General features: G+C 52.4%; 1 protein-coding gene across 2 annotated transcripts in view; it reads left to right on the forward strand.

Annotated features, from left to right (window-relative positions):
- The window catches only part of KARS1 (lysyl-tRNA synthetase 1), a 51,428-nt gene that overhangs the window by 12,555 nt on the left and 11,112 nt on the right, over nt 1-27,761 (forward strand). For both annotated transcript variants that reach the window (XM_075326046.1, XM_075326049.1), the window contains 4 exons: nt 95-281; nt 6,715-6,840; nt 6,919-7,038; nt 7,113-7,275. In XM_075326046.1, the coding sequence (XP_075182161.1) occupies nt 95-281; nt 6,715-6,840; nt 6,919-7,038; nt 7,113-7,275 (596 nt within the window). The remainder of the gene's footprint in view (nt 1-94; nt 282-6,714; nt 6,841-6,918; nt 7,039-7,112; nt 7,276-27,761) is intronic.

Consider the following 27,761-nt stretch of genomic DNA (forward strand, 5'->3'; position numbering starts at 1 on the left):
AAGCCGTTCCCTAAGGCAATAATTGGAGGAATGCAGGGTAACCTATAGTGTAACCTATAGGCCCTAAAGTAGCCACTTTTGCTTCTAATTTTAGGTTTTACAAATCCGAAGAAGAATTCTTTGCAGTAAATAACAAACTACGACGTGGAGATATTATCGGAGTGAAGGGAAACCCCGGCAAAACCAAAAAGGGAGAACTGAGCATCATCCCCCAGGAAGTGACGCTCCTGTCGCCTTGTCTTCATATGTTACCCCATCTGCACTTCGGGCTGAAAGACAAGGTAATGGCCGCCGTACACATCAGATGGCTGTCGGCCAGTGATTGTTTGCCTATTGCCATCACTGCTGGTTTCTTATACTCGGCCGAGAGCCTCTGATAATCTCCTGCAAAACTAAAGGGTCGGCCGGATCCATCTCTCCCCTAACGACATCTGTCCGGGGGGTCTGGAGGTCCCCATGCACATAAGACTGTTGGCCGAATCTGCCTAAATCAGTTTCGGCTAAATTCATTTTGTGTATGTGGGCCTTTAAAGGGGTGGTCCACTAATTGGATAACCCCTTTTAATTCCCCATGTTCTCTCCCTTATGAAATGGCAGCAGCTTTGCTCACCTCTGGGTCCTAGGGAGCTCGCTCGAGCCCTGCAACCAATCCGCGGGTTCCCTCACTCTCCCCTCCTTCAGACATAACTGACATGCGGAAGATGGTGCTGTTACTTTATAAGGAAGGGGAGCATGGTGATAGAGAAGAGGTTGTCTGAGTACCGGTCAACCCCTTTAAGGCCCCTATAGACAGGATAAATGCAGCCAAACCCAATATAGGCAGGATCAGCCAACAGTCCGAGTAGTGGACAAACCCTTTAAGGCTGCCATAGACGGAATAAATGCAGCCAAACCCAATATAGGCAGGATCAGCCAACAGTCCGAGTAGTGGACAAACCCTTTAAGGCTGCCATAGACGGAATAAATGCAGCCAAACCCAATATAGGCAGGATCAGCCAACAGTCCGAGTAGTGGACAAACCCTTTAAGGCTGCCATAGACGGAATAAATGCAGCCAAACCCAATATAGGCAGGATCAGCCAACAGTCCGAGTAGTGGACAAACCCTTTAAGGCCCCCATAGACAGAATAAATGCAGCCAAACCTAATATAGGCAGGATCATCCAACAGTCCCAAGTAGTGGACAACCCCCAGAACCTTTTAAAGGGAATCTGTCACCAGATTTTTGCTCCCCAATATGAGAGCAGCATAATATATAGAGAGAGACAGAGACCCTGATTCCAGCGATGTGTCACTTACTGAGCTGTTTGCTGTCATTTTGATAAACTCAGTGTTTTCTCTCCTGCAGATCTCATGAATAACATGAACTACCTGCAGCATGCCAAGTAGTCCTGTAATGATAATCCCCTGCTGATTAAACAGTGATTTTATCAAAAGTACACTAAACAGCCCAGTAAGTGACACATCACTGGAATCAGGGTCTCTGCCCCTATGTTATGCTGTTCTCAGATTAGGTGGCAAAAATCTGGTGACTGATTCCCATTAAGGGAAACATTTATATGGCATCATGTACTGGAGCTAGCCTGAAGGTAAAAAGTAATAAATATGGTAGTCTTATGACAATCAAAATATATTATTTATTAATAATAATAATAATAATAATAATATAATATTATTATTTATAGAGAACCATTGATTCCATGGTGCTGTACATGAGGGGGATACATACACAATACATATACAAGCTACTATAGACAGACTGGTACAGAGGGAAGAGAGCCCTGCCCTTGCGGGCTTACATTCTGTAGGATATTGGGGAGGAAACTGTAGGTGGAGTGTTGGTCATGCGGCAGTTCCGGCGGTGGTGAGGCAGCAGCTCCGGCGGTGGTGACGCAGTGAGGTCATTGGAGATGATGGGCATTTCTGAACAGATGAGTTTTCAGGTTCCGTTTTGAAGTTTGCAAGTGTAGTAAACAGTCTGACGTGTTGAGGCAGCCAATTCCGGAAGACTGGGGATGCTCGGGAGAAGTCTTGGAGTCGGTTGCGTGAGGAGCGAATGAGAGAAGAGGAGAAACTGAGATCTTGGGAGGACCGGAGATTACGTTTTGGAGTGTAGCGAGAGAGTAGTTCAGAGATATACGGAGGAGTCAGATTATGGACGGCTTTGTAGGTCAGTGTTAGTAGTTTGTATTGGATACGGTGGAGGATTAAGAGCCAGTGGAGGGATTTACAGAGGGGAGAAGTGGGATGGTATTGAAGAGAGAGGTAGATCAGTCGGGCAGCAGAATTAAGGATGGACTGGAGAGGTGCGAGAGTGTTAGCAGGGAGGCCACAGAGGAGGATGTTGCAGTAGTCGAGGCGGGAGATTATGAGGGCATGCACTAGCATTTTTGAGGATTGAGGAAAGGACGGATTCTGGAAATATTTTTGAGTTGAAGACGGCAGGAGGTGGTGAGGGATTGGATGTGTGGTATGAAGGACAAGGCAGAGTCGAAGGTCACTCCGAGGCAGCGAACTTTGGGTACTGGGGAGAGCGTGATGTTATTTAGTGTGTTGGTGAGATGGAGGAAAGATGATTAGTTCAGTTTTGGCCACATTTGAGCTTTAGGAAGTGAGAGGAGAAGGATATAGCAAACACTCCAGGATTCTGGACAGCAGAGATGGGACATCTGGACCAGAGAGGTAGATCTGAGTGTCATCAGCAAATAGGTGGTACTGGAAGCCATGGGACCTTATGAGTCGTCCCAGGCCGAATGTATATATGGAAAAAAACTAAGGGTCCCAGGACAGAGCCTTGAGGGACGCCAAAAGAGAGCGGGCGGGATGAAAGTGTGTGGGAGACACTAAAAAAGTGCGGTTGGAGAGGTATGAAGAGATCCAAGAGAGGCCGAGGTCTCTGACACCAAGGGAAGAGAGGGTCTGTAATAGCAGGGACTGGTCGACAGTGTCAAAGGCTGAGGACAGGTCTAGAAGGAGGAGTATGGAGAAGTCACTGTTAGCTTTGGCAGTAAGTCATTTGTGATTTTAGTCAGGGCAGTTTCGGTAGAATGATGTGGACGGAAGCCGGACTGTAGATTGTCATAGAGAGAGTTAGAGGAGAGGTGGGAGGAAAGTTCAGCATGGACGTGCTGTTCCAGGAGTTTTGAGGCAAACTGAAGTAGGGATATAGGGCGATAGCTGATAGCAGAGGTTGGATCGAGGGAAGGTTTCTTTAGGATGGGTGTTAGTGTTGTGTGTTTAAAGGCAGAAGGCAAGGTTCCAGAGAGGATAGAGAGAGGTTGAAAATATGGGTTAAGGCTGGAATAAGCATATTGGTGAGGTTGGGGAGGAGGTGGGATGTGGTCAAATGCGCAAGTGGTGAGGTGTGTTTTCGAGAGAAGACGTGCATGCTCTCCTTCGGTTATGGTGGGGAGGAAGTCCAATCCTTCCATTTTTTTTCTAATTTTTACCGACTTGCTGACAGATTACCGTATTTTTCGCTTTATAAGACGCACCTGATTATAAGACGCACCTGATTATAAGACGCACCTGATTATAAGACGCATCCCCAAATTTGGTGAAGGAATAGAGAATTTTTTCTTTTAATAAATGGGGTCCGTCTTATAATGCCAGTGTCCGTCTAACAAATCATATAGAGTATATGTCCTTCATAGCCCCCGCATCCTAAAATTAGCCCCCTTAATCTGGATATGGCCTCATTATATTGAATATAGCCCCCTTGTCCTGGCACACGGCCCCCTGTGGCTGGCACACGGCCCCCTGTGGCTGGCACACGGCCCCCTGTGGCTGGCACACGGCCCCCTGTGGCTGGCATACGGCCCCCTGTGGCTGGCACACGGCCCCCTGTGGCTGGCACACGGCCCCCTGTGGCTGGCACACGGCCCCCTGTGGCTGGCACACGGCCCCCTGTGGCTGGCACACGGCCCCCTGTGGCTGGCACACGGCCCCCTGTGGCTGGCACACGGCCCCCTGTGGCTGGCACACGGCCCCCTGTGGCTGGCACACGGCCCCCTGTGGCTGGCACACGGCCCCCTGTGGCTGGCACACGGCCCCCTGTGGCTGGCACACGGCCCCCTGTGGCTGGCACACGGCCCCCTGTGGCTGGCACACATCACCCTGTGTTAGATATCGCCCCCATGCTACTGCTTTTAGTAAAATAAACTCTTTCCTTACCTTCTCCAGCACTGTCCTCCCTCGTGTCTCCCTCCATGTGGTTGAGCTCCGGCCTCCTGCACTTCCTGGTTCCTGGTCATGTGATCGGCACAGCAGAGTGACATCTCTGTGTGCATGATCACAGCAGCAGGAGGGAGACCGGGGAGACACGCTGGAGGAGGTAAGTAAAGAGTTTTTTTTATTTTACTGTGGGCAGCAGCATGGGGGCCATATATAACACGGTGGGGGCATGTGCCATCAAAGGGGAGCACAGGCACATATAATATGCACCGCTCCCCCTGCCCATCGCCGCGGTGCGGTTTCAGCACCACGGTGATGGACAGCGGCTGTGCATATTATATGAGCGGGAGCAGGAGATCTCCCTCTGCAGCCGTCACCAGCTCACCAGCCTCTACCAGCCTCCAGAGCGGCCCCCATCTCCCCTGAACCCTGCAGTATATAATCTGTATATTCGGATTATAAGACGCACCCCCTACTTTCCCCCAAAATTTGGGGGAACAAAAGTGCGTCTTATAAAGCGAAAAATACAGTAAATGCAATTGGCAAAAATGGCAATTTAATTGTCACCAGGACCCCAATTCTCATGTCAACACGTAAAATATATCTTTGTGCCGTGTTAGCCAGTAAAGATAAAAAATTGTTTAAAAGAACTAAAACATTGAGCCTGAAGAAGAGACCTGAGTAGTCTCGAAAGCGGCTAATATTACCCTCTTTTCAGTTAGCCATTAAAAGGGATCAACCACTGAGGACTTCAGTTCTTTTAAACAATTTTTTTCATGCCAACATGGTCACTATTAAAGGGATGCCCCCACCAACATTTATAACCAATCCTCAAGATTGGTGATAAATCTATGATCCCTGTGGATTAGAGGTGCGATTCGGCCCGGTCAGTATTCTGCGGCCACCGGATGGGAGCCCGGTGATCTGCCTCCCACCTGCCGGCGTCTACTGTTCTTCTTTTGATTAGTTGGCCTATTCGAGCCCTACATGTAGGCGGCAGTTCAGCTACTCAAGAGGAACCGGAGAATGATGGCCGGTATGTCAGCTGTGAGCTACTAGCGATTACGTATATTGTGCATGCATGACCTCCATGCCATTCATCACTATGGGTCTGGGGGAGTGATAGTGTGCATGCATGACCTCCACTCCATTCATCACTATGGGTCTGGGGGAGTGATAGTGTGCATGCATCACCTCCGCTCCATTCATCACTATGGGTCTGGGGGAGTGATAGTGTGCATGCATGACCTCCGCTCCATTCATCACTATGGGTCTGGGGGGAGTGATAGTGTGCATGCATGACCTCCACTCCATTCATCACTATGGGTCTGGGGGAGTGATAGTGTGCATGCATGACCTCCACTCCATTCATCACTATGGGTCTGGGGGAGTGATAGTGTGCATGCATGACCTCCACTCCATTCATCACTATGGTTCTGGGGGAGTGATAGTGTGCATGCATGACCTCCACTCCATTCATCACTATGGGTCTGGGGGAGTGATAGTGTGCATGCATGACCTCCACTCCATTCATCACTATGGGTCTGGGGGAGTGATAGTGTGCATGCATGACCTCCACTCCATTCATCACTATGGGTCTGGGGGAGTGATAGTGTGCATGCATGACCTCCACTCCATTCATCACTATGGGTCTGGGGGAGTGATAGTGTGCATGCATGACCTCCGCTCCATTCATCACTATGGGTCTGGGGGAGTGATAGTGTGCATGCATGACCTCCGCTCCATTCATCACTATGGTTCTGGGGGAGTGATAGTGTGCATGCATGACCTCCGCTCCATTCATCACTATGGTTCTGGGGGAGTGATAGTGTGCATGCATGACCTCCACTCCATTCATCACTATGGGTCTGGGGGAGTGATAGTGTGCATGCATGACCTCCACTCCATTCATCACTATGGGTCTGGGGGAGTGATAGTGTGCATGCATGACCTCCGCTCCATTCATCACTATGGGTCTGGTCTGGGGGAGTGATAGTGTGCATGCATGACCTCCACTCCATTCATCACTATGGGTCTGGGGGAGTGATAGTTTACATGCATTGGCCATCACTGTGAACAGAGCGGTGGTTGGGTATCTGCGCTACCACAATCATAGATTTATCATATATACTGTATACCCTATATAGGAAAGCACATTGGAGGAAAAATGGGTATAAGCCTAGCTTATGCCAAGAGGAAACGCTCAGGACCATGGAGTCCTATGGAAAACGCCTAAGTCTGCCAAGTCCAGCATTACTACATGTTTTGCAGCAATACTGGATGCGTTATTGCAAGCAAATATTCCATTCTGGAGTCTAGGAAAGCTGGATCACAACCCAAGGAGGAGTAGTGATTGCAGTCAGACTCCTCACCTAACTTTCCAAACAGATATTACTGGGAAAGAGGTAATAAATAGCATCGGGATGAAATTGCCGGAAGAGGATGGGCCCGAGGAATCCCAGCTATTCGGCGTTATCTGTATTGCTTATCTTACGAGTTGGTGTCATCATTCACCGTCGTCCTCATCCGCCCTTATTTTCCAGGAGACCAGATTCCGCCAGCGTTATCTCGACCTCATTCTGAACGATTACGTGCGGCAGAAGTTTATCGTCAGGGCCAAAATCATCACGTACCTCCGCAGATTTTTGGACGATTTGGGATTCCTCGAAGTAATTAACTCTTTATCATCCAAATAGACAATGTTTTCCCGGCAAAGTGATCTAAATCTAGTTCTTGTATATTGACAGATCGAGACTCCAATGATGAATATTATTCCGGGAGGGGCAGTGGCCAAACCGTTCATCACTCATCACAATGAGCTGGACATGGACCTGTACATGAGAATCGCCCCCGAGCTGTATCACAAGGTACTTGTCAGGTCCGGTCATGGTCGTCCGAGGTGTCGCACTCCCCATTGGAGCTAACGAGTCTTTTTATTCAGATGCTGGTGGTCGGAGGCATCGACCGGGTCTATGAGGTGGGCCGACAGTTCAGAAATGAGGGCATCGACTTGACTCACAATCCTGAGTTCACGACCTGTGAATTTTACATGGCGTACGCCGACTATAACGACCTCATGGATATCACGGAGAAGTTGCTGTCTGGTACGTAGCACGCCCCATACGTAAGGGTATGGTCACACGTCTTATTCATCTGAATGGAGTCTGCAGGAATTTACTACATCGATTCTATTTAGATGAACTACCGTATTTTCATTTTATAAGACGCACTGGCGTATAAGACGTACCCCAAATTTGAAGCAGGAAAATAGGGAAAATTTTTTACTGTTAACATGAGCGTCCGTCTTATAATCCTAGTGCCTCTGAACTATCACCAGGGGGGAGCAGCGGTGGTGGAGCGGCTCAGAAAGGTCATGGGAGATAGGGTAGGCGATGCTGCGGGCTTGGAGGAGGGGGTATCACCGCTCAGGATGGTTGGCGATGCTGCGAGCTTGGAGGAGGAGGTGTCACGGCTCAACAGGGTCAGTGTGCAGAAGGTTGGTGATACTGCGGGATCGTGGGGTGTCACTGCGGCGGGCGTCAATGATCTGCTGGCGGACTGCGGGCTCATTTGAATCGCCAGTGGACTTCAAGAAAATGGACACGGAGGCGGCACGTGCGCTGATTGACGCCATAGACTTCAAACAAAATGGTTGAGGAGTCCTATTTGCGCATGCGCTGCCTCTGCGGATATTTTCTTGAAGTCCAGCGGCGATTAAATGGAGCCCGCAGTCCGCTGGCAGATCAATTGTGCTCTCCGCCACGACACTCCACGAGCCCCCAGTATTGCCGACCCTCCACTACCGCACACTGACACTCTTGTGCCGTGATACCACCTCCTCTGAGCCCGCCGGAAGATCAATGACGCCCTTCGCAGTCACACCTCAAAAGCCCGCAGTATCACCGACCCTGCACCACCACTGTCTTCCCGATATGTCTTATGCGGTTTGTAAGAGGCACCCACATTCCCTCCCCCCCTCCTCCCTTTTTGGGGGGGAAAAATAGTGCATCTTCCAAACCGGAAAATACGGTATTTTTTTTGCTGTTTGCAGAACTTCTTGCATCAAATCTCCCATGTATAACTGTTGTGTAATAGGTATTTAATAATAGGAATAACCATCCAGCTTTCCCAAATTCCTGAACAGCAAATTTGCTCAGTTTTGCAGTAATAAAAGGTTCAAGAGTTTTATCACTGCATAAATAGACTACAGTCTACAGCAGGGGTCTCAAACTCGGCTGGGTGTATGGGCCGCACACAGGAAAAAAATAATTTGAGGGGCCGCATTCCTTTCAGGACAAAGTGACATTGGTAGTGGTACCATTTTTCTTTTTCGCTCCTAATTGGGAGACCCAGACAATTGGGTGTATAGCTATTGCCTCCGGAGGCCACACAAAGTATTACACTTAAAAGTGTAAGGCCCCTCCCCTTCTGGCTATACACCCCCAGTGGGATCACTGGCTCACCAGTTTTGTGCTTTGTGCGAAGGAGGCAACACATCCACGCATAGCTCCACTGTTTAGTCAGCAGCAGCTGCTGACTATGTCGGATGGAAGAAAAGAGGGCCCATACAGGGCTCCCAGCATGCTCCCTTCTCACCCCACTTCATGTCGGAGGTGTTTGTTAAGGTTGAGGTACCCATTGCGGGTACGGAGGCTGGAGCCCACATGCTGCTTCCTTCCCCATCCCTTTTTACAGGGCTCTGGGTGAAGTGGGATTCTATCGGTCTCCAGGCACTGAGACCGTGCTCCATCCACAGCCCCTGGTATCTGCTGGACATGGAGCGGAGTATCTTCAGGGACATGGCCCTGCTACATGGAGGTACTCTGTGTCCCTGTGGGGACCGCGCAGACACACGGCAGCACTGCTGGGTGTGTTAGTGCGCCAGGGACAGCGGCGCTGTCCGCACTAGTGCCATCGCACACCACAGCGTTGCTGGGTGTGTTAGTGTATTGGGTGACTACTGCGCTAACCGCCGCTGCCATTTTTATTTAAGGCGCCGCTGGGATTTGTGGTGCGCCGGGGACTTCCGCGCCGGCCAGCACTGATATGCCGGCCGCGCTTATTAACTCGAGTCCCCGGCTTCTGGGCCTAGTCTCCCTTCGTTACCGCCCACAGGCCTGACAGTCAGGGTAGGGGCGTGACTCTGCATAGCACAGCAGCGCTGAGAGCTGGAGTATGTTTTGCATACTCCACCCCTCTCACTGTGTGCACTGTGAAACCGGATTCCCGCACTTTCTCAGGCACGCCCACGGCTTCCTTCTCTACAAGGACGCCGGCAGCCATTAGTGTCAGTTTCTGTACGATACAGAGACAAGTGTGGAAGACCCTGGCATTCTGATAGTCACACAATCGCTGCAACAGGCGTTAAGCAGCACCTGTGGTGCTAACCCCACTAGTGCAGAAGTGCACTTATAGATATGCTTGTACTATATACATTGCACTGTTTGGTCGCACGTTGTATATACCCTCCTGGATTGTGCGGAGGAGTTATCAGCATATTCTCTGTGTAAAACAAAGGTGCAGAACCACATGTTTTTCTATGCAGCCGGTACAGCATGTACGGCTATACGGCCGGCAGGTTACATAGACCCCCATTATATCCAACTCAGCCGGAGTCTCTGCTAATGGCCAGAGGATGAGGACGGTGTCTGCAGTATTTACTGACAGATTTTCTGAGACTATGGCTATGATACTAGAAGCCTAGCAGTCCGGACATGTCTCTCACAACATGGGCACTGTTGAATCATTGATCCATGGCCCCCCTCAGTGTGAACAACTAACAGCTCCGGGAATGTCACACGCATCCCAGAGTCACGGCTTTGCACAGACGTCAGTCCCAGACAGCCTAAGCGGGCTCACTATGAGCGGCCCTCGGTTTCATCAGGGTCCTAGCAGAAGGACTCTCTGTGTAATGAGGCGGAAGTAGCGGCTCAGGATTCTGATCCTGAGACCGCTCTCAATCTGGATACACCTAATGGTGACGCCATAGTGAATAATCTTATGGCGTCCATCAATAGAATGTTGGTTATTTCTCCCTCAGCTCCTCCAGTGGAGGAGTCAGCTTCACGTATTTTTCTGGACCACTCTGCCTTCAGAGAGGCAGTCCAGGAACACCACACTTATCCAGATATGCGCTTCTCCAAACGGCTTAGGATACACGTTATCCCTGCCCCCTGACGTGGTCAAGGACTGGACCCAGTGTCCCAAGCGGCATCCTCCAATCTCCAGGCTTGTAGCTAGATCCATAGTTGCAGTGGGAGATGGAGCTGCACTTAAAGATGCCACTGACAGACAGATGGATCTCTGGTCTAAATCCATCTATGAGACTGTCGGCGCACCGTTGGCCCCAGCATTCTCACCCTTGGGGCACTCCAAGCTATTTCAGCTTGTCTTACACAGATTGACACGGTTACACGTACATCTGTGCCGCAGGTGGCATCCTTAACCTCTCAAATGTCTGCATTTGTTTCTTACGCGATTCAGGTTGCCCTAGACTCTGCGAACCGTACGGCAGTAGCCTCCGCTGCTCCGTGTTTTTAAGCAGAGCCTGGTCTGCTCGTTAAGTGAATGGAAGGCAGATTCTGCTTCCAAAAAAGGTTGCTTAACCAGTTGCCTTTTTTCTGCTGACCGACTGTTTGGTGAGCGTTTGGATGTAACCATTAAACAGTCCAGGGGTAAGGATTCATCCTTTCCTCAGCCCGGACACAACAAACCCCAACAGAGCAGGAGGCAGTCGTGGTTTCGGTCTTTTCGAGGCTCGGGCAGGTCCCATTTTTCCTCGTCCAATGTGGACTCAAAAGGATCAGAGGAGCTCAGATTCTTGGCGGGCTCAGTCACGCCCAAAAAAGAGACAGTCTGAAAACCCGCTTCCAAGGCGGCTTCCTCATGACTTGCGGCCTCCTCTCTCCGCATCCTCGGTCGGTAGCAGGCTCACCCGCCTTGGCGATATTTAGCTGCCATAGGTCAATGACCGTTGGGTGTGAGACATTCTGTCTCACGGGTACAGGATAGAGCTCACTTCTCGTCCTCCAACTCGATTCTTCAGAACTTCTCCACCTCCCGGCCGAGCCGCTGCTCTTCTGCAAACAGGGTGCACTCTATAGGCAGAAAGAGTGATGACCCCCGTTCCTCTTCAGGAACAAGGTCACGGTTTTTACCCCAAATTATTTGCGGTGCCTATAAGAACGGGCCGTTCCGTCCCGTTCTGGATCTAAAACTGCTCAGCAAGCTCGTGGACACCAGGCGGTTCCGGATGGAATCCCTCCGCCATGTCATCGCCTCAATGTCCCAAGGAGATTTCCTAGCATCATTAGGCATCAAGGATGCTTATCCACACGTGCCGATTGATCCAGAGCACTAGCGTTTCTACGCTTCGTTATAGGAGACGAACACCTTCTGTTCGTAGCTCTACCTTCCGGCTAGCGACAGTCCCACTGGTCTTCGCCAAGGTCAGGGCAGCAGTAGTCACAGTCCTGCACTCTCAGGGTCACTCTGTGATCCCATATTTAGACGATCTACTTGTCAAGGCACTCTCTTAGGAAACATGCCGACACTGCCCGAACGTTGCGCTGGAGACTCTCTAGAGTTTTGGGTGGATCATCAACTTTTTGAAGTCAGATCCGACCCCGACCCTATCGCTAACATATCTAGGCATGGAGTTTCATACTCTCTCAGCGATAGTGAAGCTTCCGCTAGACAAACAGCATTCACTACGGGCTGCAATCTCTTCTTTAAGAACCAGTCGCACACATTGAGACGCCTCATGCACTTCCTACGTAAGATGGTAGCAATGGAGGCAGTTCTTTTCGCGCAGTTTCATCTGCGTCCACTACAATGTGACATTCTCCGCCAATGGGACGGGGAGTCGACCTCCCTCAACAGAGTCGTCTTTCTTTCTCAGGCGGCCAAGGAATCTCTACGGTGGTGGCTTCTTCCCACCTCATGGTCAAAAAGAAGGTCCTTCCTATCCCCATCCTGGGCGATAGTTACGACAGACGCGAGTCTATCAGGGTGGGGAGCAGTTTTTCTCTACCACAGCGCTCAGGGTACGTGGACTCAGCAAGAGTCCACCCTTCAGATCAATGTTCTTGAACACAGAGCAGTGTATCTTGCCCTACAAACCTTCCAACAGCAGCTGGACAGCAAGCAGATCCGACTTCAGTCGGACAACTCCACAGCGGTGGCATACATCAACCACCAAGGAAGAACGCGCAACCGGCAAGCCTTCCAGGAAGTCCGGCAGGTTCTGATGTGGGTGGAAGACACGGCATCCACCATATCCACAGTTCACATCCCAGGCGTGGAAAACTAGGAAGCTGACTTCCTAAGTCGCCGGGGTGTGGCCGAAAGGGTATGGTCTCTTCACCCGGACGGGTTTCGGGAGATCTGGCGCCGCTGACAGAGGCCGGACGTCGATCTAATGGCGTCACGGCACAACAACAATGTGCCAGCTTCATGGCACGGTTTCACAATCATCGAGCTCTGGCGGCAGACGCCTTAGTTCAGCATTGGTCGCAGTTCCAGCTACCTTATGTGCCACCTCTGGCATTGTTGCCCAGAGTGCTGCGCTAGATCAGGACCGACTGCGGCCGCGCCATCCTCGTCGCTACAGATTGGCCGAGGATGTTGTGGTTCCCGGTTCTGTGGTGCCTCACGGTAGGCTAACCGGGGGCACTACCAGACCAATCAGACTGGCTGTCTCAAGGGCCATTCTTCCATTTGAATTCTACGGCCCTCAACCTGATGGTGTGGCATTGAGTCCTGGAACCTAGTGTCGTCAGGATTACCTCAGGACGTGGTTGCCACCATGAGACAGGCTAGCATACCAACGTCCGCCAAGATTGACCACAGGACGTGGAAGATATTCTTATCTCGGTGCTCGGCGCAGGGTGTTTCTCCCTGGCCGGTTGCATCGTCTATGTTTCCTTCCTTCCTGCAATCTAGGTTGGAAAAAGGGTTGTCGCTCAGTTCCCTTTAGGGACAAGTCTCAGCGCTATCTGTATTTTTTCAGAAACGACTTCCTCAGGTACGCACGTTCCTACGGGGAGTTGTCGTCTCAGCACTCCGTACAAGCGGCCGTTAGAGCCCTGGGATCTGAACAAGGTTCTAATTGCTCTCCAGATGCCGCCTTTCGAGCCTTTGAAAGAGGTCTCCCTTCCCGCTTTTCTCGGGAAGTGGCCTTCTAGTAACGGTCTCGTCTCTTAGGAGAGTTTCCGAGCTAGCAACGCTCTCATACAAATCTCCCTTCCTGGTCCTTCACCAGGACAGGGTAGTTCTGCGTCCGATTCCGGAATTTCTCCCTAAGGTGGTATCCCACTTTCATATCAATCAGGATATCACCTCACCTTCTTTGTGTCCTCGTCCAGTCCATCAATTTCAGAAGGATTTGCATCTGTTGGTTCTGGTGAGAGCACTCAGGTTCTACTTCCCGCATGGCGCTCCTGCGCCACCCGGATGCACTCTTTGTCCTTGTCGCTGGTCGGCGTAAACAGTCGCAAGCTTCTGAATCCACCCTGGCTCGGGGGATCGAGGAACCAATTCTTGAAACCTACAGTTCTACTGGGCTTCTGGTTCTCTCAAGGCTGAAGGCCCATTCTACCAGAGCCGTGGGTGCATCCTGGGCATTACGGCACCAGGCTACGGCTCAGCAGGTGTGTCAGGCACCTACCTGATTGAGTCTGCATACTTTTACCAAGCATTTTCAGGTGCATACCTACGCTTCGGCAGACGCCAGCCTAGGTAGATAAGTCCTTCAGGCGGCGATTGCCCACCTGTAGGAAAGGGCTGTTTGACGGCCCTATCACGAGGTATTCTTTTACCCACCCAGGGACTGCTTTTGGACGTCCCAATTGTCTGGGTCTCCCAATTAGGAGCGAAAAAGAAGGGAATTTTGTTTACTTACCGTAAATTCCTTTTCTTCTAGCTCCAATTGGGAGACCCAGCACCCGCCCTGTTTTCTCGGGGTTTTTCTGTTTTTTTCGGGTACACATGTTGTTCATGTGGTATGGTTCAGTTCTCCGATGTTTCCTCGGATTGAATTGGTCTTTAAACCAGTTATTGGCTTTCCTCCTTCTTGCTTTGGCACTAAAACTGGTGAGCCAGTGATCCCACTGGGGGTGTATAGCCAGAAGGGGAGGGGCCTTACACTTTTAAGTGTAATACTTTGTGTGGCCTCCGGAGGCAATAGCTATACACCCAATTGTCTGGGTCTCCCAATTGGAGCTAGAAGAAAAGGAATTTACGGTAAGTAAACAAAATTCCCTTCTTTCTTTCTATACACCCTTGAATCACTGTTTTTGAACATTTTTCATTTGTCCATTATAACAAGTGTGTGTGTGTGTGTGTGTGTGTGTGTGTGTGTGTGTGTGTGTGTATATATAATCTCTCTACATACATACACACTTTTTCTTTGTCGCTCTATTGGGAGACCCAGACAATTGGGTGTATAGGCTATGCCTCCGGAGGCCGCACAAAGTATTACACTTAAAAGTGTTAAGCCCCTCCCCTTCTGCCTATACACCCCCCGTGCTCCCACGGGCTCCTCAGTTTTTTGCTTTGTGCGAAGGAGGTCAGACACGCACGCACAGCTCCACATATTGGTCAGCAGCAGCTGCTGACCATGTCGGATGGAAGAAAAGTGGGCCCATATAGGGCCCCCAGCATGCTCCCTTCTCACCCCACTCTTGTCGGCGGTGTTGTAAGGTTGAGGTATCCATTGCGGGTACAGAGGCTGGAGCCCACATGCTGTTTTCCTTCCCCATCCCCCTCAGGGCTCTGGTGGAAGTGGGATCCTATCGGTCTCCAGGCACTGAGACCGGGCTTCATCCACAACTCCTGGGAGCCTGATGGATAGGAGCCGGGTATCGTTCAGGGACATGGCCCTGCTACTTGGAGATACTCTGTGTCCCCGTGGGGACCGAGCACAGCAACACTCCAGCATTGCTGGGTGTGCTAGTGCACCGGGGACCGCGGCGCTGACCGGGTTAATGTGCCATTACACACTCAGCATCGCTGAGTGTGTTTATGTAGGGAGACTACCACGCTGACTGCCGCCGCCATGTTTAACACTGAGGCGCGGCTGGGACTTGTAGTGCGCCGGGGACTTCCACGTGGCCGCGCTTTTACGGCGGCCGCGTTTATTACTCGAGTCCCCGGCTTTTTGCGGCCTAGTCTTTCTTCCTCCCGCCCACAGCCCTGACAAGCAGGGGAAGGGCGGGACGCTGCACAGGACGAGCAGCACTGAGGGCTGGAGCATGCTTTGCATACTCCACTCCCCTCACTTTGCACAGTGCAGGCACCAGCTCCCGCACTTTCTGGGTCACGCCCACGGCTCCCACCTCTCCTCAGGACATTCCTGTCAGCTCCTTGAACGCTGCAGAGGGGGACAAATTCTGACAGACCCAGGCAGGGACCCTGGTGGCCTCACAACCGCTTTAAGCGGGGGGTATGCAGCATCTGTGGTGCTAGCCACATTTCTGCAGGAGTGTAATTTTAAATTATATGTTTATAAGATATACTTTACACTTTATGGTGCACAGTTGATTCTGGATATATATATTGTGTTGCTCAGGGAAGACAACAGCATGGCGCCCATAAAAGGCAGGAGTGCCAAACACAGGCTTACTATGCTGCCTGCGCCGCATGTACGACCCCGCTACCGGCAGGATCCACTGAGCAATCCAGACCGGTATCTCAGCACAGGGGCACTGTTGAATCATTGCTCCCTGGCCCCCCTCAGTTGGACCAGCAAGGTCCCCCCGGGGTGTCTCATAGATCCCAGAGTGAGGTCTCTGATACAGACCCCAGCCCCTGACCGACTAAGCGAGCTCGCTGGGAAATCCCCTGGACATCTTCATATTGGTCAGGGTCTCAGCGGGGGAACCTCTGGTTGATGAAGCGGAGACAGTTGATCAGGATTCTGATCCTGAGGCCGCTCTCAATCTTGATACGCCTGACGGGGACGCCATATTGAACGATCTTATTGCGTCCATCAATCAAATGCTGGATATTTCTCCCTCAGTTCCTCCAGTGGAGGAGTCAGCTTCTCACAGGAGAAATTCCGTTTCAGGTTTCCCAAGCGTACACCGAGTATGTTTCTGGACCACTCTGATTTCAGAGAGGCAGTCCAGAATCACCGTGCCTGTCCTGATAAGCGTTTTTTTTCTAAGCGCCTTAAGGATACACGTTATCCTGTTCCCCTGACGTGGTCAAAGGTTGGACTCAGTGTCCCAAGGTGGATCCTAGCCTGGCGGCTAGATCCATACTTGCAGTGGAAGATGGGGCTTCACTCAAAGATGCCACTCACAGGCAGATGGAGCTCTGGTTGAAATCCAGCTATGAAGCTATCGGCGCTTCTTTTGCCCCAGCATTTGCAGCCGTATGGGTGCTACAAGCTATCAGCAGGTCAAGCGCAAATTGACGCAGCCACACAGACGTCGGCATTTGCGTCTTACGCTATTAATGCTGTCCTGGTCTCTGCGAGCCGTACGGCGGTTGCATGCGCCAATTCGGTGGTACTCCACAGGGCCTTGTGACTACGGAAATGGAAGGCAGATTCTGCTTCCAAAAAAGCGCTTAACCAGTTTGCCAATTTCTGGCGACCGATTGTTTGGCGAACGTTTGGATGAAATCGTCAAACAATCCAAGGGAAAGGATACATCCTTACCCCAGCCCAAACCGAACATACCCTAACAGAGGAAGGGGCAGTCGAGGTTTCGGTCCTTTCGGGGCGCGGGCAGGTCCCAATTCTCCTCGTCCAAAAGGCCTCAGAAAGATCAAGGGCACTCCGATTCATGGCGGTCTAAGTCACGTCCTGAAAGACCACCGGAGGTGCCGCTACCAAAGCGGCTTCTTCATGGCTTTCGGTCTCCTCAATCCGCATCCTCGGTCGGTGGCAGGCTCTCCCGCTTTTGCGACACCTGGCTGCCAAGGGTAAAAGACCGTTGGGCGAGAGACATTCTGTCTCACGGTTACAAGTTAGAGTTCGCCTCTCGTCCCCTGACTCGATTCTTCAGGTCATCCCCGCCTCCCGAGCGAGCCAAGGCTCTTCTGCAGGCGCTGGGCACTCTGAGGGCAGAAGGAGTGGTGGTCCCTGTTCCTCTTCAGCAACAGGGTCAAGGTTTTTTCCACCAACCTGTTTGTGGTTACAAAGAAGGACGGGTCTTTCCGTCCTGTCCTGGACCCGTAACTGCTCAACAAACACGTAAAGACCAGGTGGTTCCGGATGGAATCCCTCCGCTCCGTCATCGCCTCAATGTCCCCAGGAGATTTCCTTGCATCAATCGATATCGAAGATGCTTATCTCCACGTACCGGTTGCTCCAGAGCACCAACGCTTCTTGCGCTTCACCATAGGAGACGAACACCTGCAGTTCGTGGCACTGCAGTTCGGCCTGGCTACAGCCCCACGGGTTTTCACCAAGGTTAGGGCTCCCGTAGTAGCGGTCCTCCACTCTCAGGGTCACTCGGTGATCCCTTACTTGGACGATCTGCTGATCAAGGCACCCTCTCAAGAGGCATGCCAACACAGCCCCGACGCTTCTCTGGAGGCTCTCCAGAGTTTCGGGTGGATCATCAATTTTCCAAAGTCAAATCTGACACCAGCCCAATCGCTGACATATCTTGGCATGGAGTTTCATACCCTATCAGCGATAGTGAAGCTTCCGCTGATCAAGCAGCGTTCACTACAGAAAGGGGTGCAATCTCTCCTTCAAGGTCAGGCACACACCTTGAGGGGCCTCATGCACTTCCTGGGGAAGATGGTGGCAGCAATGGAGGCAGTCCCTTTCGCGCAGTTTCACCTGCGTCCTCTTCATTGGGACATCCTAACCAAAGCTTCCCTTCGGGGGTGGCTTTCTTCCCACTTCTTTATCGCATGGGAAATCCTTCCTACCCCCATCCTGGGAGGTGGTCACGACGGACGCGAGTCTGTCAGGGTGGGGAGCGGTTTTTCTCCACCACAGGGCTCAGGGTACGTGGACTCAGCAAGAGTCCTCGCTTCAGATCAATGTTCTGGAGATCAGGGCAGTGTATCTTGCCCTAAAAGTGTTCCAGCAGTGGCTGGAAGGCAAGCAGATCCGAATTCAGTCGGACAACTCCACAGTGGTGGCTTACATCAACCACCAAGGCGGAACACGCAGTCGGCAAGCCTTCCAGGAAGTCCGGCGGATTTTGATGTGGGTGGAAGCCACGGCCTCCACCATCTCCGCAGTTCACATCCCGGGCGTCGAAAACTGGGAAGCAGACTTTCTCAGTCTCCAGGGCATGGACGCAGGGGAATGGTCCCTTCACCCAGACGTGTTTCAGGAGATCTGTTGCCGCTGGGGGAGGCCGGAAGTCGACCTAATGGCGTCCCGGCACAACAACAAGGTCACGGCATTCATGGCACGATCTCACGATCACAGAGCTCTGGCGGCAGACGCCTTAGTTCGGGATTGGTCGCAGTTTCAACTCTCTTATGTGTTTCCTCCGCTGGCACTGTTGCCCAGAGTGTTACGCACGATCAGGGCCGACTGCCGCCGCGCCATCCTCGTCACTCCAGACTGGCCGAGGAGGTCGTGGTACCCGGATCTGTGGCATCTCACGGTCGGCCAAACGTGGGCACTACCAGACCGACCAGACTTGCTGTCTCAAGGGCCGTTTTTCCATTTGAATTCTGCGGCCCTCAACCTGACACTGTGGCCATTGAGTCCTGGATCTTAGCGTCTTCAGGATTATCTCAAGAGGTCATTGCCACTATGAGACAGGTTAGGAAACCAACGTCCGCCAAGATCTACCACAGGACGTGGAAAATTTTCCTGTCATGATGCTCTGCTGGGGGTTTTTCTCCCTGGCCTTTGGCCTTGCCCACTTTTCTGTCCTTCCTTCAATCTGGACTGGAAAAGGGTTTGTCACTAGGCTCCCTTAAGGGACAAGTCTCAGCGCTCTCTGTGTTGTTTCCAGAAGCGCCTAGCCAGACTTCCACAGGTACGCACGTTCCTGCAGGGGGTTCGTCACATCGTTCCTCCTTACAAGCGGCCGTTAGAACCCTGGGATCTGAACAGGGTGCTGATGGTTCTTCAGAAACCACCATTCGAGCCAATGAGGGATGTTTCTCTCTCACGCCTTTCGCAGAAAGTGGTTTTTCTAGTAGCAGTCACTTCACTTCGCAGAGTGTCTGAGCTAGCTGCACTGTCATGCAAAGCTCCCTTCCTGGTGTTTCACCAGGACAAGGTGGTTCTGCGTCCGGTTCCGGAATTTCTCCCTAAGGTGGTATCCCCCTTTCATCTCAATCAGGATATCTCCTTACCCTCTTTTTGTCCTCATCCAGTTCACCAATGTGAAAAGGATTTGCACTTGTTAGATCTGGTGAGAGCACTCAGACTCTACATTTCTCGTACGGCGCCCCTGCGCCGCTCGGATGCACTCTTTGTCCTTGTCGCTGGCCAGCGTAAAGGGTCACAGGCTTCCAAATCAACCCTGGCTCGGTGGATCAAGGAGCCAATTATCGAAGCTTACCGTTCGGCTGGGCTTCCGGTTCCCTCAGGGCTGAAGGCCCATTCTACCAGAGCCGTGGGCGCGTCCTGGGCTTTGAGGCACCAGGCTACGGCTCAGCAGGTGTGTCAGGCGGCTACCTGGTCGAGCCTGCACACTTTCACGAAGCACTATCAGGTGCATACCTATGCTTCGGCGGATGCCAGCCTAGGTAGACGAGTCCTTCAGGCGGCGGTTGCCCACCTGTAGGAAGAGGCCGTTTTTACGGCTCTCTTACGAGGTATTATTTTACCCACCCAGGGACTGCTTTTGGACGTCCCAATTGTCTGGGTCTCCCAATAGAGCGACAAAGAAGGGAATTTTGTTTACTTACCGTAAATTCCTTTTCTTCTAGCTCTAATTGGGAGACCCAGCACCCGCCCGTTTTTTTGTGTACACATGTTGTTCATGTTGAATGGTTTCAGTTCTCCGATATTCCTTCGGATTGAAGTTACTTTAAACCAGTTTATAATTCTTTTCTTCGGCGCTCCATTGGGAGACCCAGACGATTGGGTGTATAGCACTGCCTCCGGAGGCCACACAAAGCAATTACACTAAAAAGTGTAAGGCCCCTCCCCTTCTGGCTATACACCCCCAGTGGGATCACTGGCTCACCAGTTTTCTGCTTTGTGCGAAGGAGGTCAGACATCCACGCATAGCTCCACTGTTTAGTCAGCAGTAGCTGCTGACTCTATCGGATGGAAGAAAAGAGGGCCCAGATAGGGCCCCCAGCATGCTCCCTTCTCACCCCACTTGCGGTTTGTAAGGTTGAGGTACCCATGGCGGGTACGGAGGCTGGAGCCTACATGCTGCTTTCCTTCCCCATCCCCCTGAGGGGCTCTGTGGAAGTGGGATCTTACCGGCCCCCAAACCCTGAGGCCGAGCTCCATCCACAGACCCAGAGACCCTGCTGGAGGAGCTGAGTACAGTCAGGGACAAGGCCCTGCAACGTTCAGGTACTCTGTGTCCCCGCACAGACAAGCCACGCACACTCCAGGCTTGCTGGGTGTGCTAGTGCGCCGGGGGCACTAGCGCTGCGCGCTCGGGTTAGAGTCACTACAGCTTAGCTGAGTGATTTTATGTCTTGGGAACTACCGCGCCGGCCGCTCCGGGAGCGGCGGCGCCGCTGGGACTTGTAGTGCGCCGGGGACTCGCGCTGCCCGCGCTTTTACGGCGGCAGCGCTCATAAATCTAGTCCCCGGCTTTTGCGGCCTAGTTACGGTTCGTTCCCGCCCCCACCCTGTCACTCAGGGAAAGGGAGAGACGCTGTGCAATAGGCAGCGCCGAGGGCTGGAGCCTTATTTACATGCTCCAGCCCTCTCACTGGGCACAGTGGGGACGCAAGTTTCCCGCTCTTGGTCTCAACACGCCCAGGGCCCGCCCCTCTCCACAGGACGCCGGCAGCCATTCCTGCATGCAGTCTGGCTGGAGAACGGACACAGGCTCTGGGGGACTCAGACAAGGGATTCTGGCGACCACACACCCGCGTTTATGCGGGCGGTAAGCTGCACATAAGTGCTGGCCCCACTAGTGCCACAGTGTTATTTGGTGCATTTTTTCCCTGTACCATATATATTTATATTGCACTGTACAGTCGCTTCTTGGCTTATACCCTCATTGCTCTGAGGAGACAACAACATGTCATCCGCAAAACGCAAGGGTGCCAAGGCACAGGCGGTATGCACTGCTTGTGCCGCATGTGGGGCTAATCTACCGGCAGGTTCCACTGACCCCCATTGTGTGCAATGTTCCATCCCTGTGCCACTGCGTCAGCCAGAGTCTATGGTAGTAGTGGCCCAGGCAGAGACGCCTGTGAACCCTGCCCCGGTGACGGGGACAGAATTTGCAGTTTTTGCTGATAAGATGTCTGTGACTATGACAAAAATCCTGGAAACCTTGCAGTCCAGGCCAGTTTCTCAGACCATGGACACGGCTGTGTCTATGCTCCCCGGTCCCCCTCAGTTGGAACTAATCCGTACTTCAAGGGGGTCCCAGGCATCACAGGCTGAAGACTCTGACTCGGATGACAGTCCCAGGCAGCCTAAGCGGGCTCGCTGGGAAAGACCCTCGCCGTCATCACACTGGTCAGGGTCTCAGCGAGACGAGGCTCTGTATGAGGAGACAGAGGTGGGTGATCAGGAATCTACTCCTGACACCGCTCTCAATCTAGATACCCCTGATGGTGACGCTATGGTAAATGACCTTATAGCGGCCATCAATAGACTGTTGGATATTTCTCCCCCAGCCCCTTCAGCAGAGGAGGCAGCTGCACAGCAGGAGAAGTTCCAGTTCCGGTATCCTAAGCGTAAATTGAGTACTTTTCTGGACCACTCTGACTTCAGAGAATCAGTCCAGAAACATCATGCTTATCCAGATAAGCGTTTCTCCAAACGTCTTAAGGATACACGTTATCCCTTTCCCCCTGACGTGGTCAAACGCTGGACCCAGTGTCCAAAGGTGGACCCCCCAATCTCCAGGCTTGCGGCTAGATCCATAGTTGCAGTGGAAGATGGGGCTTCACTTAAAGATGCCAATGACAGACAGATGGACCTTTGGTTAAAGTCTGTCTATGAAGCTATCGGCGCGTCGTTTGCTCCAGCCTTTGCGGCCGTGTGGGCACTCCAAGCTATTTCAGCTGGCCTGGCACAAGTGGACTCTATCATACGTCCAGCAGTGCCGCGAGTAGCGTCCCTAACCTCGCAAATGTCTGCGTTTGCGACTTACGCTATCAACGCTGTCCTGGACTCTACGAGCCGTACCTCAATGGCGTCTGCCAACTCTGTGGTTTTGCGCAGAGCCTTGTGGTTAAAGGAATGGAAAGCAGATTCTGCTTCCAAGAAATGTTTAACCAGCTTGCCACTATCTGGAGACAGACTGTTTGGTGAGCAATTGGCTGAGATCATTAAACAGTCCAAGGGTAAGGACTCCTCCTTACCCCAGCCCAGATCGAGCAAGCCTCAACAGAGGAAGTGGCAGTCGAGGTTTCGGTCCTTTCGAGGCTCCAGCAAGACTCAATTCTCCTCGTCCAAAGGGACTCAGAAGGAGCAAAGGAGCTCAGATTCCTGGCGGGCTCATTCACGCCCCAAGAAAACAACCGGAGGAACCGCTTCCAAGGCGGCTGCCTCATGACTTTCGGCCTCATCCCTCCGCATCCTCGGTCGGTGGCAGGCTCTCCCGCTTTTGCGACATTTGGCTGCCACAGGTCAAAGACCGGTGGGTAGCAGACATTTTGTCTCACGGGTACAGGATAGAATTCAGTTCTCATCCTCCGCCTCGGTTCTTCAGAACCTCCCCACATCCCGACCGAGCAAATGCCCTTCTGCAGGCGGTGTGCTCACTAAGAGCAGAAGGAGTGGTGATCCCTGTTCCTCTGCAGGAACAAGGGCAAGGTTTTTACTCCAATCTCTTCGTGGTTCCAAAAAAGGACGGCTCGTTCCGTCCTGTTCTGGACCTAAAGCTGCTCAACAAGCATGTGAACGCCAGGCGGTTCCGGATGGAATCCCTCCGCTCGGTCATTGCCTCAATGTCTCAAGGAGATTTCCTTGCATCAATAGACATCAAAGATGCTTATCTCCACGTGCCGATTGCTACAGAGCACCAACGTTTTCTACGTTTCGTGATAGGAGACGACCATCTCCAGTTCGTAGCTCTGCCATTTGGTCTGGCGACAGCCCCACGGGTTTTCACCAAGGTCATGGCGGCAGTGGTAGCAGTCTTGCATTCTCAGGGACACTCGGTGATCCCTTACTTGGACGATCTACTTGTCAAAGCACCCTCTCAGGAGGCATGCCAACTCAGCCTGAACGTTGCACTGGAGACTCTCCAGACTTTCGGGTGGATCATCAACTTTTCAAAGTCAAACCTGGCACCGACTCAATCACTAACGTATCTTGGCATGGAGTTTCATACTCTCTCAGCGATAGTGAAGCTTCCGCTGGACAAGCAGCGGTCTCTACAGACAGGGGTGCAGTCTCTCCTTCAGGGTCAGTCGCACCCCTTAAGGCGCCTCATGCACTTCCTAGGGAAGATGGTGGCAGCAATGGAGGCAGTCCCGTTCGCGCAGTTTCATCTGCGTCCACTTCAATGGGACATTCTCCGCCAATGGGACGGGAAGACAACTTCCCTAGACAGGAAAGTCTCCCTTTCTCAGACGGCCAAGGATTCTCTGCTATGGTGGCTTCTTCCCACCTCATTATCGCAGGAAAGATCATTCCTGCCCCCATCCTGGGCAGTGGTCACGACAGACGCGAGTCTGTCAGGGTGGGGAGCAGTTTTTCTCCACCACAGGGCTCAAGGGACGTGGACTCAGCAGGAATCCACCCTTCAGATCAATGTTCTGGAGATCAGGGCAGTGTATCTTGCCCTATTAGCCTTCCAGCAGTGGCTGGAAGGAAAACAGATCCGAATTCAGTCGGACAACTCCACAGCGGTGGCATACATCAACCACCAAGGAGGGACACGCAGTCGGCAAGCCTTCCAGGAAGTCAGGCGGATTCTGATGTGGGTAGAGGAAAGAGCATCCACCATATCAGCAGTTCACATCCCGGGCGTAGAAAACTGGGAAGCAGACTTCCTCAGTCGCCAGGGCATGGACGCAGGGGAATGGTCCCTTCATCCGGACGTGTTTCAGGAAATCTGCCGCCGCTGGGGGGTGCCGGACGTCGACCTAATGGCGTCTCGGCACAACAACAAGGTCCCGACCTTCATAGCGCGGTCTCGCGATCAAAGAGCTCTGGCGGCGGACGCCTTAGTGCAAGATTGGTCGCAGTTCCGGCTCCCTTATGTGTTCCCACCTCTGGCACTCTTGCCCAGAGTGTTACGCAAGATCAGATCCGATTGCGGCCGCGTCATACTCGTCGCCCCAGACTGGCCGAGGAGGTCGTGGTACCCGGATCTGTGGCATCTCACGGTCGGCCAACCGTGGGCACTACCAGACCGTCCAGACTTACTGTCCCAAGGGCCGTTTTTCCATCGGAATTCTGCGGCCCTGAACCTGACTGTGTGGCCATTGAGTCCTGGATCCTAGCGTCTTCAGGATTATCCCAAGGGGTCGTGGCCACCATGAGACAGGCTAGGAAGTCCACTTCTGCTAAGATCTACCACAGTACGTGGAAGATTTTCTTATCCTGGTGCTCTGCACAAGGAGTATCTCCCTGGCCATTCGCGTTACCTGTCTTTCTTTCCTTCCTGCAATCTGTGTTGGAAAAGGGCTTGTCGCTCGGCTCCCTTAAAGGGCAAGTCTCGGCACTATCCGTGTTTTTTCAGAAGCGTCTAGCACGACTTTCTCAGGTGCGCACGTTCCTGCAGGGGGTTTGTCATATCGTACCTCCGTACAGGCGGCCGTTAGATCCGTGGGATCTAAACAAGGTCCTTGTTGCTCTCCAGAAGCCGCCCTTCGAGCCTCTGAGGGATGTGTCACTTTCTCGACTCTCACAGAAAGTGGCCTTTCTGGTAGCGGTCACGTCTCTTCGGAGAGTGTCCGAACTAGCAGCGCTGTCATCCAAGGCTCCTTTCCTGGTGTTCCACCAGGACAAGGTAGTGCTGCGCCCCATTCAGGAGTTTCTCCCTAAGGTGGTATCCTCTTTTCATCTTAATCAGGATATCTCCTTGCCTTCCTTTTATCCGCATGCAGTTCATCGGTATGAAAAGGATTTACATTTGTTGGATCTGGTGAGAGCACTCAGAATCTACATTTACCGCACGGCGCCCCTGCGCCGCTCGGATGCACTCTTTGTCCTTGTCGCTGGTAAGCGCAAAGGGTCGCAGGCTTCCAAAGCCACCCTGGCTCGATGGATCAAAGAACCAATTCTTGAAGCCTACCGTTCTGCTGGGCTTCCGGTTCCATCAGGGCTGAAGGCCCATTCTACCAGAGCCGTGGGTGCGTCCTGGGCATTACGACACCAGGCTACGGCTCAACAGGTGTGCCAGGCAGCTACCTGGTCGAGTCTGCACACTTTCACCAAACATTATCAGGTGCATACCTATGCTTCGGCGGACGCCAGCCTAGGTAGAAGGGTCCTGCAGGCGGCAGTTGCCTCCCCGTAGGGGAGGGCTGTCTTTGCAGCTCTAACATGAGGTATTTCTTTACCCACCCAGGGACAGCTTTTGGACGTCCCAATCGTCTGGGTCTCCCAATGGAGCGCCGAAGAAGAAGGGAATTTTGTTACTTACCGTAAATTCCTTTTCTTCTAGCTCCTATTGGGAGACCCAGCACCCGCCCTGTTGTCCTTCGGGATTTTTGGTTGTTTTTCGGGTACACATGTTGTTCATGTTGAATGGTTTTCAGTTCTCCGACGTTACTTCGGAGTGAACTTGTTTAAACCAGTTATTGGCTTTCCTCCTTCTTGCTTTTGCACTAAAACTGGTGAGCCAGTGATCCCACTGGGGGTGTATAGCCAGAAGGGGAGGGGCCTTACACTTTTTAGTGTAATTGCTTTGTGTGGCCTCCGGAGGCAGTGCTATACACCCAATCGTCTGGGTCTCCCAATAGGAGCTAGAAGAAAAGGAATTTACGGTAAGTAACAAAATTCCCTTCTTTCCTCCTTCTTGCTTTTGCACCAAAACTGAGGAGCCCGTGGGAGCACGGGGGGTGTGTAGGCAGAAGGGGAGGGGCTTAACACTTTTAAGTGTAATACTTTGTGCGGCCTCCGGAGGCATAGCCTGTACACCCAATTGTCTGGGTCTCCCAATTAGAGCTAGAAGAAAAGGAATTTACGGTAAGTAAACAAAATTCCCTTCTTTTTACATTTTCTCACCTTTTTATAAGTAATACAGTTTTACAATAACCACCGCATAGTAATTTTGGCCAACATCTTGTAGTAATGTGCCCCATCTTGTTTCCCATTCTGTAAAAATGTGCGCATCCTTGTCCCCTTGTAGCAATGTGCCCCAGCCTCAGCTCACACACACACCCCACCCTGTGCAGCCTCAGCTCACACACACACACCCCCCCACCCTGTGCAGCCTCAGCTCACACACACACACACACACCCCCCCCCACCCTGTGCAGCCTCAGCTCACACACACCCCCCCCCCACCCTGTGCAGCCTCAGCTCACACACACACACCCCCCCACCCTGTGCAGCCTCAGCTCACACACACACACACACCCCCCCACCCTGTGCAGCCTCAGCTCACACACACACCCCCCCCCACCCTGTGCAGCCTCAGCTCACACACACACACACACCCCCCCCCACCCTGTGCAGCCTCAGCTCACACACACACACATCCCCCCCCACCCTGTGCAGCCTCAGCTCACACACACACACACACACCCCCACCCTGTGCAGCCTCAGCTCACACACCCCCCCCCCCACCCTGTGCAGCCTCAGCTCACACACCCCCCCCCCCCCACCCTGTGCAGCCTCAGCTCACACACACACACACCCCCCCCACCCTGTGCAGCCTCAGCTCACACACACACACCCCCCCCCCACCCTGTGCAGCCTCAGCTCACACACACACCCCCCCCCACCCTGTGCAGCCTCAGCTCACACACACACCCCCCCCCACCCTGTGCAGCCTCAGCTCACACACACACACACCCCCCACCCTGTGCAGCCTCAGCTCACACACACACACACACACCCCCCCCCCACCCTGTGCAGCCTCAGCTCACACACACACACACACACACACACACACCCACCCTGTGCAGCCTCAGCTCACACACACACCCCCACCCTGTGCAGCCTCAGCACACACACACACACACACACACACACACACACACACACACACACACACACACATACATACACACACACACACACACACACACACACACACACACACACACACACACACACACACACACACACACACACACACACACACACATACATACATACATACATACATACACACACATATACATACATACATACATACATACATACATACATACACACACACACACACACACACACACACACACACACACACACATACACATATACATATACATATACATATACATATACATATACATATACATATACATACACATACACATACACATACACATACACACACACACACACACACACACATATACATATACATATACATATACATAT

The sequence above is a fragment of the Anomaloglossus baeobatrachus genome, chromosome 10 (assembly GCF_048569485.1).
Source record: "Anomaloglossus baeobatrachus isolate aAnoBae1 chromosome 10, aAnoBae1.hap1, whole genome shotgun sequence".
In the NCBI taxonomy this organism is placed as follows: domain Eukaryota; kingdom Metazoa; phylum Chordata; class Amphibia; order Anura; family Aromobatidae; genus Anomaloglossus; species Anomaloglossus baeobatrachus.